The sequence below is a fragment of the Erythrolamprus reginae genome, chromosome 8, assembly GCF_031021105.1.
Source record: "Erythrolamprus reginae isolate rEryReg1 chromosome 8, rEryReg1.hap1, whole genome shotgun sequence".
NCBI lineage: Eukaryota > Metazoa > Chordata > Lepidosauria > Squamata > Dipsadidae > Erythrolamprus > Erythrolamprus reginae.
The window spans coordinates 2,072,326-2,088,071 of NC_091957.1; the positions used below are offsets into that span (position 1 = coordinate 2,072,326).

Sequence of the window (15,746 nt, forward strand, 5' to 3'; positions counted from 1 at the left end):
CTAAAGAATGAGATAAAAGTGATTGCCTGCTGGATGACGCAGTTTGTAACAGGAAAGAGAAAAATAAAGATGATGTTTTTGTTTTATAAATCTCTGCATTCAGCAAGCCTTGATTCCAATTAACAGAGGCTCTAGCCGGAGACCAGAACAGCAGAGGGAAGGAGTCCTGGCCTTGAGGGATAGGAGATCTGCTTGACTTAATTTCCTAGTGGGCTCTACCTTGAAGGGCTGACATATTTGGGAGATGGGTTAGTTTGCCAACATCTGGAAGGGGGATCAGGTGATCATTATTGCGCAGAGAGTAGATTCCAGTGCTGAACTTATTTGTAAGACAAAAAGAAAATGTATCCTTCTCCCTCAGAGAAAAAGGGGTTAAAATGGCTGTATTTACGTGGAAGAAGATAACCTGGTCCCTACATTGCAAGAAACCATGGCTTATTCATGTAAGGTTAATTGGCTAAGCCACAATACAATGGCTTTTTCCAATAGTCCTGGTTAACTGTCCTCAACTAAACAACTAGTTGAATCCTTGAAATGGACATCAGTTGTGGCCTGTTCACATCCTGCACAATTGGCAATGGATCCAGAGGACTCAGATACTGTTGTGGTTAGCTCTGGTCCAGCTCCTGCCCCAAGGACTGCGGATGTGGGGGAGACATCCACATACTGCAGGCCTGTTTTGCCCCTGGTGGAATCTGCTGATGAAGGCTCCTCTGACCAAGAAGACATGAGTGACAGGGAGGAGGAGAGTGGGGCAGACAGCTCAGAAGGAGATCAATTCTCTAGCTCCTCCTTGGATTCGGAACAAGAGTTAATGATACAGCCACGCATGCGGAGAGCGATGCATAGGCAGCAACAACTGAGAGATTATTATCAAAGAAAATGAGGCCACCTGTGGTTGGGTGGGGCTGTGGTCATTAGTGAGGCTGCTATAAATAGCAGCCTGTGGGTTTGGCCATTGTGGAGGATTATCTGATCGTTGTGTTTCGTGACTGCTTTGCTGACTTTGACTTTTTGTGTGCTGATTTTTCCCCTCTTTGAAACTAAACCAGGGCAAAGTGTGTTTCACTTTGTGAAAGAAGAAGGACTGTGAATTGCCTCCCAGCTGTAAGCTAAGTATCACAGAACTGATCAGGGACTTGTGCAAATTACCAGTTTGTTTGGAGACGAGTGCTCTTGGCTATACCAAAAGAGGGCTTGGTTTAAGTGGATTTTCATTATAAAGAATATTGTTTTGAATTTTCAAACGTGTGTGTGTCTGAAATTTGTACCTGTGAATTTTTGGGAGGAGTCTACCAGAGAGCCCGACAGAACAGATACAGTGGAAGTGAGGTACAGGCATCCTATGTTCCTGGCACCCAAGACTTGACAGCAAAGAGGACATGGTGTCAGTGGCTGAAGAGCAACCAGGGTCTTCTACAGCACCTGAGATGAGCGACTCAGAAGAAGAAGTGGAGGCTCTTCTGGATGCTAGGATTTCAACTCCTCCCTTCTGAACGCTGGAACAGGGCATTGCACATCAAAGCAACTTGACATCATTTACCCGTGACACCACATTTAATTTCCACAACGATATCTAAGAAATTTACCCGTGTATTAAGCTGTATTGTTATTATCAACTTATATTCTCATTTTTCTCATCTTTTCTCAACTTAGCTTTCCGGCTACTTTCTCCTAATTGGTGTCATGTGATTTTTCACTCGTGTTTTCGGTATCTTATGATTAATGATTGTAACTACAGTATGACATATGGTCTGGATATATGACCCTGTGATATGATTTATGTCATTTTTTTGTTGTTTGTAATCAGGGGTGAAATCCAAATCCCCCCCCCTTTACTGGTTCTGTGGGCGTGGCTTAGTGGGCGTGGAGGGGAAGGATACTTCCCATTCCTGGGGGAAGTATGTTGCAAAATCTCCATTCTCACCCCAGTCTGGGGCCAGCCACAGGTGGTATTTGCTGGTTTTCTGAACTACTCAAAATTTTCGCTACCAATTCTCCAGAACCTGTTGGACTTCACCCCTGGTTTGTATGTACACTGAAGGCTTATGAACTGGAGACAAATTCCTTGTGTAGAACAGAATATTTCATAGAAACATAGAAGACTGACGGCAGAAAAAGACCTCATGGTCCATCTAGTCTGCCCTTATACTATTTCCTGTATTTTATCTTTGGATGGATCTATGTTTATCCCAGGCATGTTTTAAATTCAGTTCCTTTAGATTTACCAACCACGTCTGCTGGAAGTTTGTTCCAAGGATCTACTACTCTTTCAGTGAAATAATATTTTCTCACGTTGCTTTTGATCTTTCCCCCAACTAACTTCAGATTGTGTCCCCTTGTTCTTGTGTTCACTTTCCTATTAAAAACACTTCCCTCCTGAATCTTATTTAACCCTTTAACATATTTAAATGTTTCGATCATGTCCCCCCTTTTCCTTCTGTCCTCCAGACTCTACAGATTGAGTTCATTTCTATTCTATTCTATTCCATTCCATTCCATTCCATACTATTCTACTCTATCTACTATACCCTACCCTACCCTACCCTACTCTCTGTTGAGGCATGATCTGAGTGGATTTCAACTCCCCGAAACCTCATCAACGGTCAAGTGAGGAATTCTGGGAATTGAGTGCCACCCATTGGGAAGATATCCTACAATTCCCAGAATGCTTAGCAAAGACCAAACGCTATCTGAGTATTCTGGGAATTGCAAGTTACTAGTCTAGAAGATGTCCAGCAAAATAAGGTTGGCCAACTTATTAGGTTTTAACTACTGTCTTTCTTGCCAAACTGGTTTAGATTTCTACTTCATATCTTTTAGGGCTCCAGACCAGTGTGTTACTCAGCCTTGAAAACTTGTGTGTGGACTTCAACTCCCAGAATTCCCCAGTCAACACCAATTCGGACAGTTCTACCCTTCTCCGTAACCATCTTCGAGCAAGGCTGGTTTGTCCTGTTGAAAAAGGTAGGTCTAATATTTCCTTTGCAACCTTTTCCCACCAGACCTTAAAACATGATTTCTTCCTCTGGCAATTTTCCTCTGGGTCTTTTTTCATTCGTCTTTGCTGCAACTGTTGCATTGAATTCCTTAGTTTTTTATTTGTATTTATTTATTCTTTGTCCAATATACAATACATACGAAAGAGACTAGACATTAAGTAATACAATATATAACGATAGAAAGTAAAAAGAAGAGAAGTAGATGGGAGGGAGAGATTATATATGATATAAGAGATAAGGAGAGAATATATATGATATATGAGATAAGGAAAGACAATTGGACAGGGGACGATAGGCACATCAGTGCACTTATATACGCCTCTTGGCTGGTTGAAACTCGTATGGTCTCCATTCAGACTTCAGATAAAATGTGATTTATTTATTTTTATCTGGCAACAGGTTTTTGCAAACACTTTCTCCAAAATATTTTTCCCCCCTTAATCGTTTAAAGGCTGCTTCAAGAGCCAAAAGCTTTGCAACAATCTCCATCAGGTGAACTCAATTCAGTGGCAATTAATGAATGCATTTACACCTATAAATGTCAAGAATGGATGCAGTTTTCTATAGAGGCGTTCCTTAATGCCCATTATTTATTTTTATGATAATTGAAGTGCATTACACATTTTGGAAAATTGCCCAGTTTCAAAACGAGGCTTCGGTTTCCCATATTGGTTTGAAAACTATTGAAGTTTTTCCCTGCTGTCTTTCAACCCAAGACTCTGCATGGTTTGACACCAAGGTAGAAAGATTTGTTTTATTCTGCTGGAATTAAAAAAGATAAAGACTAGAAATGTTTTTTGGGTGTGGGGGGGGGATCCTTACTAATCGTGCCTCTCCAGATTTCATTGCAAATTCTCACTGCAGTAATTGCTTCCCCCATCAAGGCTGTAAGAGATGAATCTCTTGACTCTTAAAAACCTATTTGTCTTTCCCTTCCTCTTCCTCATATTTACTGTAATTTCTGTTAGCAAAGCATCAGCTCCAGGGAATTTAGTCGCTGGTGGTCCAGGCCTTATTTAACTCTGAAGGGCTTTTTATTTGACAATACTCTGATTTATTGGAATCTTATTTCCCTTCTCTGCATTTATAATTTATCAAATGGGGAACGGGGGATTGCAATTCCATTCGCAAATGTTTCCTTCTCTTGCAATCTGGTACTGTGAGTGGTTGGATACATCGATGGCATTGCCAGAAGACACAAATGTCAATTTTGGGAGTAGAAAAATCCTCACCCCAGTTTGCACAACTCATCTTTTGCATCCTGGGGAAATTTAAATGTAGTCTGGATAGTTTTTGGATTACGAACACCAGTTGGGGGCCAGAATTTCCATCGCTATCCAGGACATTTTGTTAAGGGAATTGCACTGTGGATTTACCAACCAGGTCTGCTGGAAGTTTGTTCCAAGGATCTACTACTATTTCAGTCAAATAATATTTTCTCACGTTGCTTCTGATCTTTCCCCCAACTAACCCAAGATTGTGCCCCCTTGTTCTTGTGTTCACTTTCCTATTGAAAACACTTCCCTCCTGAACCGTATTTAACCCTTGAACATATGTAAATGTTTCGATCATGTCCCCCCTTTTCCTTCTGTCCTCCAGACTCTACAGATTGAGTTCATGAAGTCTTTCCTGATAAATTTTATGCTCAAGACCTCCCACCATTTTGTAGCCCGTCTTTGGACCCATTCAATTTGATCCATATCTTTTTGTAGGTGTGGTCTCCAGAACTGGACACAGTATTATTCCAAATGGGGTCTCAACAGCGCTCTATATAGCGGGATCACATTCTCCCTCTTCCTGCTTGTGATACTTCTAGCTATGCAGCCAAGCATTCTACTGGCTTTCCCTACCGCCTGACCGCACTGTTCAACCATTTGGAGACTGTCAGTTCCACAGCCCACGACCCCTAGACCAGTGTTTCCCAACCGTGGCAACTTGAAGGTATCTGGACTTCAACTCCCAGAATTCCCCAGCCAGCGAATGCTGGCTGGGGAATTCTGGGAGTTGAAGTCCAAATGTCTTCAAGTTGCCAAGGTTGGGAAACTCTGCCCTAGACAGTGGTTTGCAGGGCCCTTGAAATTTCTTTTTCTAAGTGGTTCCTGATTCCCGGCCAATTCCATCGCTTTGGCCCACCGCCAGTTTGAGTTTGCAGACAATCGGCGTCTGGCGGAACCAAAGCAAGCCAAAAGAGGTTTGTAGGCCGGGCGTGCGCGTACGCGTCCATTTTTTCCCCTCTCGCACAATTTTGCAAATATCATCGGGCAGCGAGAATGAAAGCTTTTAAGTATCTCGCGCAAAGGACGCCCGCCGAGCCGAACAATGGCGTACAGTGGGCCTGAGGCCTTTGCAGAAGCCGGTAATCAGGCCCGCCTTTGCTTGCGTGGATGGTGTTTACACGGGAATTGCCGTCCCACGGAGAAGTCGCGACTTTTGGGGGAACAAAACCCAGCTTTTCTACCAATGGAAGGCTTTGCTTGGTGGATTGGCAACATGCAGGGCTGTGTTTGCAAAGCCTCTGGCTGGCCAACTTTGGAAGGAACTGCCGTTACTGTGCAAATGGTACAGTGTGCGGTGGTGGTTGGTGTTGTTGGTTTTTTTTGCTATCTGGCTCTCAGCCATTCAAATCCTCTACAAGTAATTTAAAAACAAACAAACATTGTTTTTGTTTTTATTAATGTAAATAACTAATAAAGATATATTTTTTTTAAAAAAAACACTCTCAAACAGAAGGGAAAGGGGGGGACATGATCGAAACATTTAAATATGTTAAAAGGGTTAAATAAGGTCCAGGAGGGAAGTGTTTTTAATAGGAAAGTGAACCCAAGAACAAGGGGACACAATCTGAAGTTAGTTGGGGGGAAAGATCAGAAAAGGGAGGAAATTGAGGAAGGAAGGATGGAAAGAAGGAAGGAAGGAAAGGGAGGAAATTGGGAAAGGAAGAAAGAAAGGAAGGAAGGAAAAGAAAGGAAGGAAGGAAGGAAGGAAGGAAGGAAGAAAAAAATCAGGAAAGACTTCATGAACTCAACCTGTAGAGTCTGGAGGACAGAAGGGAAAGGGGGGACATGATCGAAACATTTAAACATGTCAAAGGGTTAAATAAGGTTCAGGAGGGAAGTGTTTTTAATAGGAAAGTGAACACAAGAACAATGGGGCCACAATCTGAGGTTAGTTGGGAGGAAGATCAAAACCAATGTGAGAAAATATTATTTGACTGAAAGAGTAGTAGATCCTTGGAACAAACCTCCAGCAGACGGGGTTGGTAAATGCACAGGAACTGAATTTAAACCTGCCTGGGATGAACATAGATCCATCCTAAGATAAAATACAGGAAATAGTATAAGGCCAGACTAGATGGACCAGGAGGTCTTTTTCTGCCGTCAATCTTCTAGATTTCTATGTAAGCAAAGCAGTGGGAAGTATTAGGTCCTTTCACCTTCTGGGGAAAATATGCTTATTCTTTATACCTTTATCCAATTTTTGAAGAAGGAGGCTGCTAGTAAGGGATGGAAAAATTGTGGTTGGCTTCTTTGATCACGGACTTTGAGGAGGATGAACTGGGTCCATCTGGGTATCATAGCCAAGTGTATTTACCAGAGGAACTGGAAAGTGAAGGAGAGTTAGGGCCTGGGGGACCTCCAGAAACTGCATAACTCCCAGCTGTGGTACTGTTTGAGTCAGATGAGGACGTGGATATTGTGGACCCCATACTAGACACGATCAATATTAATCAATAAATTAATTGATAGCTCCAGGTCCCAGACCAGTTTGAAATGGATCCAAAAGAGATGAATGGAAACTTAGCCAAAGAGAGATCCAACCTAGAACTAAGAAGTGAAGGAAGGAAGGAAAGGAGGAGGTAGGGAAGGCAAGAGGGAGGGAGGGAGAATGGGAAGGAGGAAGAGAGGAAGGAAGGAGAGGAAAAGGAAAAGAGGAAAGAAGGAAAGTGGAAGAAGGAGAGGAAGGAAAGAAGGAAAAGGAGAAAATGAAGGGAAGGAAGGAAGGAGAGAAAGGGGGAAGGAAGGAAGAAAAGAAGGAAGGAAGGAAAATGAGGAAATTAAGGAAGGAACTAAGGAATTAAAGGACAAGAAAGACAATTAAGAGAAATCCAGCGAGAGAGGCGCAAAAGAATTTGCCCAAATGCCTTCCTCCCCCCCAGTCTCCCTCCTCCCCCGCTCCAGGATCAATACCGGGGCCGGCGCCCCTTCTTCACAACCTAACTAATATCTTTTTAATGACTTCCCAACCGGGGCGGGGAGGGTTGCGGGTGGCAGGCGGAGGGGGGCGCGGGGCTTTGGAGTGCGGATCAAGAGGTGCCCTAAAGCGCGGATTTCATCCCAGCAGATGTTTAAAACCGACCCCCCCTTTCCCACCGACCCCCCCCCTCGGGGCAAGGCGAAGTGGGGCTGAGGGGGGGGGGCGGGAAGCCGAAAAGCGAGGCGAGAAATGGAAAGGGAGAAAGTTTTTTCAAAAGGAGTTAAGAGGCTTTTAATCGATAGTTAAAGCGCAATTTCTCTTCGCGCTCGGGATTGACAAGGGGCGGCTTCGCTCCTCCCCGCGCTGGGAAACGGGGGTCGCAGGCGGTGGGCTTTAGGGGACAGGGGTTAAAGCTTCGCCGGAGAGGAGCTGGGGGCTTCCCCCCACCCCACCCCAAATGGAGGGCAGTCCTCGACTTAACGGAAGTTTCGCTTAACGACAGAAAGGTTGGGGTCTTCAATCGAGGGCTATTTGTATTGACGCACAAAGTTGGGGAGGGGGGACGCTTTCTCTAAATATTCCCCCTCTTCAAAAGGGGGCGGCAGTTGCCCTCTAGCGCAACACAACAACAACAACACAACGCCTCTGTGTGGGCTCCTAAAAGGCCACCTACCCCACCCTTTCCTTGATGAAGGCCATTGCGCGCCCCAAAGAAACCCCCTTCCGTACAATCTGTCTTTCCTCTTGTCCCCACGCGTTTCTTTCTGTCAGCCGTCCGTTTCCCACGCACGGGCTTCGAAAGCTCTCTTTACGTTGACCTTTCCTTCCTTCCTTCCTTCCTCCCTTCTTCTGAGAGGAAGGAAGCAAAGAATGAAGGAGATGAGGCAGGGAGGGAATGGAGGGAAGAAGGAAAAGGGAAGGGAAGAAGGAAGGAAGAAAAGAATGGAGGGAGGAAAGAGGAAAGAGGAGGAAGGAAGGGAAAGGAGCAGGGAGGGAAAGGAAAGGGAGAAAAGGAAAAGAGGGAAGGAAGGAAGATGAGGCAGGGAGAGAAAAGTAGGGAAGAAAGAAAGGGGAAGGGAGGAAGGAAAGAAGGGAGAGAGGGAGGAAAGAGGAGGAAGGAAAAGGAAGGAAGGAAGGAGATGAGGCAGGGAGGGAGGAAAAGAAGGGAGGGAGGGAGGAAAAGAAGGGAGGGAGGAAGAAAAGAAGGGAGGGAGGAAAGAGGGGGAAGGTAGGAAGGAAAAGGGAGAAGGAAGGAAAAGGAAAGGGAGGAAGGGAGAAGAAGGGAGGAAGGAAAGAAGGGAGAGAGGGAGGAAAGAGGAGGAAGGAAAAGGAAGGAAGGAAGGAGATGAGGCAGGGAGGGAGGAAAAGAAGGGAGGGAGGGAGGAAAAGAAGGGAGGGAGGAAGAAAAGAAGGGAGGGAGGAAAGAGGGGGAAGGTAGGAAGGAAAAGGGAGAAGGAAGGAAAAGGAAAGGGAGGAAGGGAGAAGAAGGGAGGAAGGAAAGAAGGGAGAGAGGGAGGAAAGAGGAGGAAGGAAAAGGAAGGAAGGAAGGAGATGAGGCAGGGAGGGAGGAAAAGAAGGGAGGGAGGGAGGAAAAGAAGGGAGGGAGGAAGAAAAGAAGGGAGGGAGGAAAGAGGGGGAAGGTAGGAAGGAAAAGGGAGAAGGAAGGAAAAGGAAAGGGAGGAAGGGAGAAGAAGGAAGGAAGGAAAGAATGGAGAGAGGGAGGAAAGGGAAGGAAGGAAGGAACTAATGAAGGAATGAAGGAAGGAAGAAACTAGCATTTCCCCAGCCTTCCCTTCCCAAACCCTCCTGCAGCTGCCAAACCCACCGGTCTCTCCCCTTTAGCGGAGACCCCAGGCCAGAGCGCTGCCACGGATGGGGGGGGGTCCTCTGCCCGGGGGGGCTCGCATGCCATGGCTGTGTTTCTACGTGGGGTGTGGGTGGGGGAGGGCAAGAGCCGGCAAAGAGAAATATCCTATTTCCATTTTTGGGCAGCCCATTAAACGCCCATCAGCGCCTGCGCCTCTAAGACACCCCCCCCCCCACAAAATTAAATAAAAGCCCCATCCAGCTTTCTTGTCTGCCAGGAGAAATAAATGTTCAGTCGGCAGAGGCATAAATCAACCCCCCCTGCTCCCGCCCCACCCGCCATGCAATCCCTATTCACCCCCTTCTCCCCTCCTGGGATCCCCCACCCCACCACATCCCCTTACCCAAAAAAGCAGCTGTTGCGTTAATCTCTTTTTTCTCTCTCTCTTCACTTTTCCCCTCCCTCCTTCTCTGTGGCTCCCTGGGACCTCTCCTCCCCCCCCCCGCATCCCTTTTCTCTTCAAGCCCCCCAACAGGTCCCCGTTCTCCCTCCAGTCTTCTCCGCCCCCCCCCTGCCTTCCCATCACCCATCATCCCCACCCCAGTGTTTTCAAAACAGTCAACAGCCCATGGGTTGTCAAATTGCTGCACCGTACAAGATTGATCTGTTCCACTGTTTTTCCTCCTTTGACAAGGTTTTTGAGGAGAGGGGGTGTCTCTGTCTCTGAATAAAGGTGGGGGGGATAGGGCCCCCAATCTAAAGCTGGGATAAAGATGTCCCCTTCTCTAAAAAAGGAGAGGGTGGGACGGGGAGGGGGAGAGAAAAAGGGGGCTTTGCCTATTGACTCCGTGGCTGGAGGAACACCACGGAACAATGGGCCGATATACTTGGGCTCTCTCTATTAACATCAATGAATATTAACGCCTTTTCTGAAGGAACTATGGGAATATAGACAGGGCAAGAGTGGGGGAACAATGGGGCCTAAAGAGAACGGCTGGTCTATTAAAGGCTATGAATATTAAAGTGGGGTTTTTTTCCCCCTTCGTCTCCCCCCCCCCATTATGGAAACACTCAGAAATCTCCCCCTTTTTCCCCCTTCCCCCCAACAGGAGGTGGAAAGAGACACCGACATCAGAGGGGATGAGTGTGAAAATGGAAAATTTAAAAATTATTTGAGGGTGCGTGTGTGTGGAGAGATTTCAAGTTTGAAAGGGAAACCAACTTTGAAAGAAAAAATAGAATAGATTAGACTAGACTAAAGAGTAGACCAGACTAGAGTAGAGTAGAGTAAAGAGTAGACCAGACTAGACTAGACTAGAGTAAGAGTAGGCTAGACTAAACTAGACTAGACTAGACTAGAGTAAAGAGTAGACCAAACTAGAGTAGAGTAGAGTAGAGTAGAAAGAGTAGACCAGACTAGACTAGACTAGAGTAAACTATAGATTAAAGAGTAGACTAGACTAGAGTAAACTAGAGTAGATTAGACTAGACTAGATTAGACTAGATTAGAGTAAAGAGTAGAGTAGACCAGACTAGGCTAAAGTAGAGTAGACTAGACTAGAGTAAGACTAGACTAGACTTAGACTAGACTAGACTAGAGTTGAGTAAGAGTAGACTAGACTAGAGTAGACTAGAGTAGAACAGAACAGAATAGAATAGAATAGAATTCTTTATTGGCCAAGTGTGATTGGACACACAAGGAATTGGTCTTTGGTGCAAATGCTCTCAGTGTACATAAAAGAAAATATAGATTTGTCAAGAATCGTGAGGTCCAACACTTAATGATTGTCATAGGGGTCAAAAGGATTTGGTTTCCAGGCCCTTGCTTATCTTGCAGGGCTGTTGTTGAGGGACATGAGAGGTCATCTAATCCAACGCCCTGCTCAAGCAGGAGACCCTATGAAGAAGCATTGCCTACCAATGGAAATACTGTACTTGCAGATCGGTGGCGCAAATTGTCTTTCATGAGCTGGGGTGGCGCAGCAGGTAGAGTGCAGTACTACAGGCCACTAAAGCTGACTGCTAGATCTGCAGGTCAGCGGTTCAAATCTCATCACCGGCTCAAGGTGGACTCAGCCTTCCATCCTTCCGAGGTGGGTCAAATGAGGACCCAGATTGTTGGGGGCAAGAGGCTGATTCTCTGTAAACTGCTTAGAGAGGGCTGCAAAAGTGGTCAATAAGTCTAAATGCTATTGCTGTTTTGGGTTCGGCCTCTATGCAGCCTTGGGTGGCAGCTCAGGCTTCACTCCAGCAAAAAACAGCATTAGTTTGCAAACAAAAACCAATCCAGGCTGATTGACACTGACGCCCTCTGTTGGCCGCAGTGGGTAGCTACAATGGGTGAACCCCATCTTGTATGGCAGGAGCCTCAGGGAAGTACGAGGTTTTTTTCACCTGGGATTCTAAAACACACATAAGAAACTTGCATTTTCCACTTTTTTCCAGCAATCTTTTTAATTTGGTGAGAGGAGAAGAAAAAAAAATAACAACCCATGTTTGGCAGTTTTCGAACTCGGAACTCTTCATTTAAAGCCTTAGAGTTAAACTACGGTTACTGCATCAGGGCTGCTAAACCCCAGAAGGCCGCTAGGGGACAGCAGAGAGCTACCGCTTTTAGATTCTGGCTACAGTGATCTTAGGGAGCCCCAAGTCAGCCCATGAGAACTGCGGGGTATGAAGCATCTGCCTCAGCCAACTTGTCAGCCTGGATTTCCAGAACTAGCCTACCTTCTAGGGTGGTTGTGAAGATCCAGGGACATATGAGGATTGGGACGTTCTGGAGGAGAGAGAGGTGTAAAGGCTGGAGGAAGGGGTGGAGGAGGAGGAGGAGGGGGGGGAGAAGAAGAAGGAGGAGAAGAAGGAGGAGGAGAAGAAGAAGAAGAAGAAAAGAAGGAGAAGAAGAAGAAAAGAAGGAGGAGGAGAAGAAGAAGAAAAGGAGAAGGAGAAGAAGAAGAAGAAAAGAAGGAGAAGGAGGAGGAGAAGAAGACGAAGAAGAAAGAAGAAGAAGAAGAAGAAAAGAAGGAGAAAGAGGAGAAGAAGAAGAGAAGAAGAAGAGAAGGAGAAGAAGGAGGAGGAGGAGGAGGAGAAGGAGGAGGAGAAGAAGAGAAGAAGAAGAAGAGGAGAAGGAGGAGGAGGAGGAGGAGGAGGAGGAGGAGGAGAAGAAGAAGAAGAAGAAGAAGAAGAAGAAGAAGAAGAAGAAGAAGAAGAAGAAGAAGAAGAAGAAGAAGAAGAATGTGGTGGTGGTGGGAGCAGGCCATTGTGCCAAAGATAGTCCAGAATCAGCCAACCTTAGAGCCAGTGATGGAGTGCACCCACAACTTCTGGAGGAAAGCCATTCCACTGATACATTATTCTCAATTTATTATCTCTGAAGAAAACATCTCTACTTCTCTAGGTTGTATTCTCAAAATCTGGAGGTTTTCAGAAAAGACAACTCATGGTTGATTTAATTCGCTGCTCCTGGGCACGTTAGAAACAGGCTAGGTGATCTTTGAATGTCTCTTCCCAGTTCTAACTCTAAGGTCGGCTGATTCTGGACTTTCTTTGGCACAATGGTGACGTTCTTCTTCTCCTCCTTCTCCTTCTTCTTCTTCTTCGATACATTTCTCCGCGTCTTTACGCGCGCTCTTTACCCACGCGCCACTCCCGAAAGCGCAAAGGCGAATATTGGTTTTCGATTTCGATCCTTCCGCTTTTCCCTTGAAACCAACATCCCCAGAAATGTCTCTCCCCCCCCCCACAGGTAGTTAAGAAAAGTCTTAACCAGCCACCCTCCCGAAAAACAAGAATTTATGAAATATAAAACTAATACGAGTTTGAAGCGAGTTACTTTTAAAAAAGGGAGAGAAAGAGACAGATTTTGCTCCGCGCGTAAAATACACTCTGTGATCAAAAGAGGAATAACTCTTAGCATTAACAGAAGTAGTAACTTCGCAATGTACCGACGCCTGAAGTACATTTGTATTAACGTAACGTGTGAATTCAATGGGAATCTCGATTGGCTGGGAAGCTCTTAATCGCCCCCCCCCACCTAAAAAAACACCAAGGCATTTATTTAGCCGCGTAAAAACTGGGCGAAGCTCGCTAGACTGCTAGTAGGGTTTCTTGCTTAGGTGGGGCTCGACTAGGTGACTCACGGGGTCCCTTCCAACTGTTACCCTGTTCGCTTTGCTGTCCCAGCACGTGTGAAAGAATGCCAGGTCCGCCTGTAGCCCTAAGCGGGAGTCTCGGCTCGCTACTCGTAACCGATTCGGAAGCGTGTTTCGGGTCGGGCTCCCCAAAACGGCCGATTTATTTTCCACCCAAGCGAAACGGAAGCGTTCGCTATGTCGTGCGAAACGTGCGAAACTCCCGCAAGGCGCGGGACCTCGAGATGCAAACGGGGTCTTTGCGACTTTCACTTGGGGGGGGAGCGGCTTCTCTCCTCTCGCCCCCAAAAGCGGAGAATATTTGTTTGGAAATTATTATATATTTTTCCCCTTCGAGAATCTTTGTGGCTCCGCTTCGCTTCATTTAATTTTGATCCTACCGCCGTTTACGAAGGGGGGTCCATTCAAAAGAGACTTGGAGTAGCGCCGATCACGCAACCTGCCAAAATCCGGCGTTGGGCCCCCTCATTTGTGTGCGCCCCCCGTTTATATCCATCGGTTGGCAACCTCCGAAAATCAACTTTCACGTTAGGGCTTCCAGTTCGCTGCGTGTGTCTCTGTGTTCGTGTGTCGCTCTTTTGTTGGGCACCAACTTCCAATTCTGAATTTGGTTCGCACTCGTCTGATAACATCCCTTTCTCGCCATTCCTCATTCAAGATCCGATCTAGAGCTATCCAAAAACAGGTCTCTCTCTCTCTCTCTCTCTCTCTCTCTCTCTCTCTCTCTCTCTCTCTCTCTCTCTCTCTCTCTCTCTCTCTCTCTCTGTGTGTGTGTGTGTGTGTGTGTTCGTATGTATGTTTCGTGTGCCGTTCTTTTATTGAGCATGAACTTCCAATTCTGAATTTGGTTAGCACTGGTCTCCTATGTCCCTTTCTCGACATTCCCCATTCAATATCTAATCTAGAGCTACCGAAAAACAGACTCTCTCCTCTCTGTCTCTCTCTCTCTCTGTGTGTGTGTGTGTGTGTTCGTGTGTCGTTCTGACTTTGGTTTGCGCTGGTCTCGTAAAATCCCTTTCTCACCACCATCTTATTTAAAGATCCGATCTAGAGCTATCGAAAAGCAAGTTTTGATGCGACGCGCGTTGTTTAACCCGGTTAGTCGGAAACGGATCGGCTTGCTTAGCAGAGAACTTTAAATTTTGGCAGCTAACCCCCCACCCCACATCGCGCCGCCCCAAGGCTGGGACTAGTTTCTTCTGTGTTTTGTGTTCAAATCGGACCGACCAGGATGGTAACGCGTTTTTACCAAGTTAAGTTTTCTTCCGACGCGAGCCTTTTAAAGGGGTCTCGTTTCGGAGTCCACCCACCAGCCTATTGTCCATGGGGGGGCATAGGGGGGTTTCTTTTGAAACCCCCCCCCAAATCTCCTTTTCTTTCTTTCACCGGGCTGCCTTAAGGCGCGGCAGGAAGCTTGACCCGCAAAAGCCGCTCGGTTGTTATTTTAAATCCACCTTTCTCGATAATTCTCCCCCCTCTTTTCTCTCTCTCTCTCTCTCCCTCCTGAATAAAAGCTCAGGTGGTGCCAAATGGAAAGGGCAGAACGCAGGTAAGGGCGCCCCCCTCTTCCCCCTCCTCGGAAAGGTTGAAGTCTTGGCGGTGGGCGAGAGGATATTTGACGCTTTCAAAGGAACAACCCCCCCCCCCCATAATTATAAACCGCCGCAGTTCTGCCCTCAACCTGTTTTGTATTGAAGCTTAAACGACCTTCGGGAGCGGTGAACGGTGAAGGCTCTTTTTTAGCCCTTGGTTTTGCCCGGAATTAAAGGACTTTCGCTCCCCCAAAGTCAAGGGCCGTTTCTGCAATTTTGTGGGCGTCCTCCAACGAAACAGGGGTGCGCGGGTGGAGAGAAAGAAGGGGGGAAAGACCCGACTCCATCCTTGTATAAATATTAACTTTTTCTGCAGCTCATTCTTCTAAGCTTTGCTTCTCGTTTTATAGAAGAGGCGAGAAAGCGGCAAATGCGATTTAATATGATTTGAATTCTTCTTCTTCTTCTTCTTCTTCTTCTTCTTCTTCTTCTTCTTCTTCTTCTTCTTCTTCTTCTCCTTCTCCTCCTCCTCCTCCTCCTCTTCCTCTTCCTCCTTCTCCTTCTATTATCATTATTATAATTCCAGGGCGCTTCATTTTTAATCTCTCTCCTCTCTCCTCTGATTTGCCCTTACAATTCCAAATTCTGTAAATCTGGGGCTCTTCAATCTAAGACTCCGAGTTGAAAGGCGCCTTCCTGAGCCCCCCATCCTTCGGCGCCGGCTGCTCGGAAGAGGGGCGCGCTAGGTCGCTTTTATAGCGCTTCCAAGAGAAACGCGTTTTTTCCCCCCCTTCCTCTCTCCCCGGGCGCGCTCCGCATCTTTTGCGCGCGGTGCGCCCCTGTGTTGTCCGGCGCTGGTTTCCTTGACCCCCCCCCCTCCCGTTTTTGTTTTTGCATAAAGTGGGGGTCAGAGTTTTGGGATACCACACCTCCTCTCCCAAAGGAAGAGACGCGCTGCTCCAAAAAAGCGCACGATCCATTCCTATTTGGCAAAAGGAAAGGGCGCAGGGGGCGGGAGGGGGTCGGATCCAAATGAAGATTAACCAAAATAAATCAGACAGCC

General features: G+C 46.4%; 1 protein-coding gene across 1 annotated transcript in view; it reads left to right on the forward strand.

Annotated features, from left to right (window-relative positions):
• Positions 1-430: 430 nt before the first annotated feature.
• PRDM12 (PR/SET domain 12) overlaps positions 431-15,746 on the forward strand; it is a 37,709-nt gene continuing 22,393 nt past the window's right edge. The window contains exons 1-2 of the mRNA XM_070759545.1: positions 431-443; positions 2,824-2,967. Of these exons, the coding sequence (XP_070615646.1) occupies positions 431-443; positions 2,824-2,967 (157 nt within the window). The remainder of the gene's footprint in view (positions 444-2,823; positions 2,968-15,746) is intronic.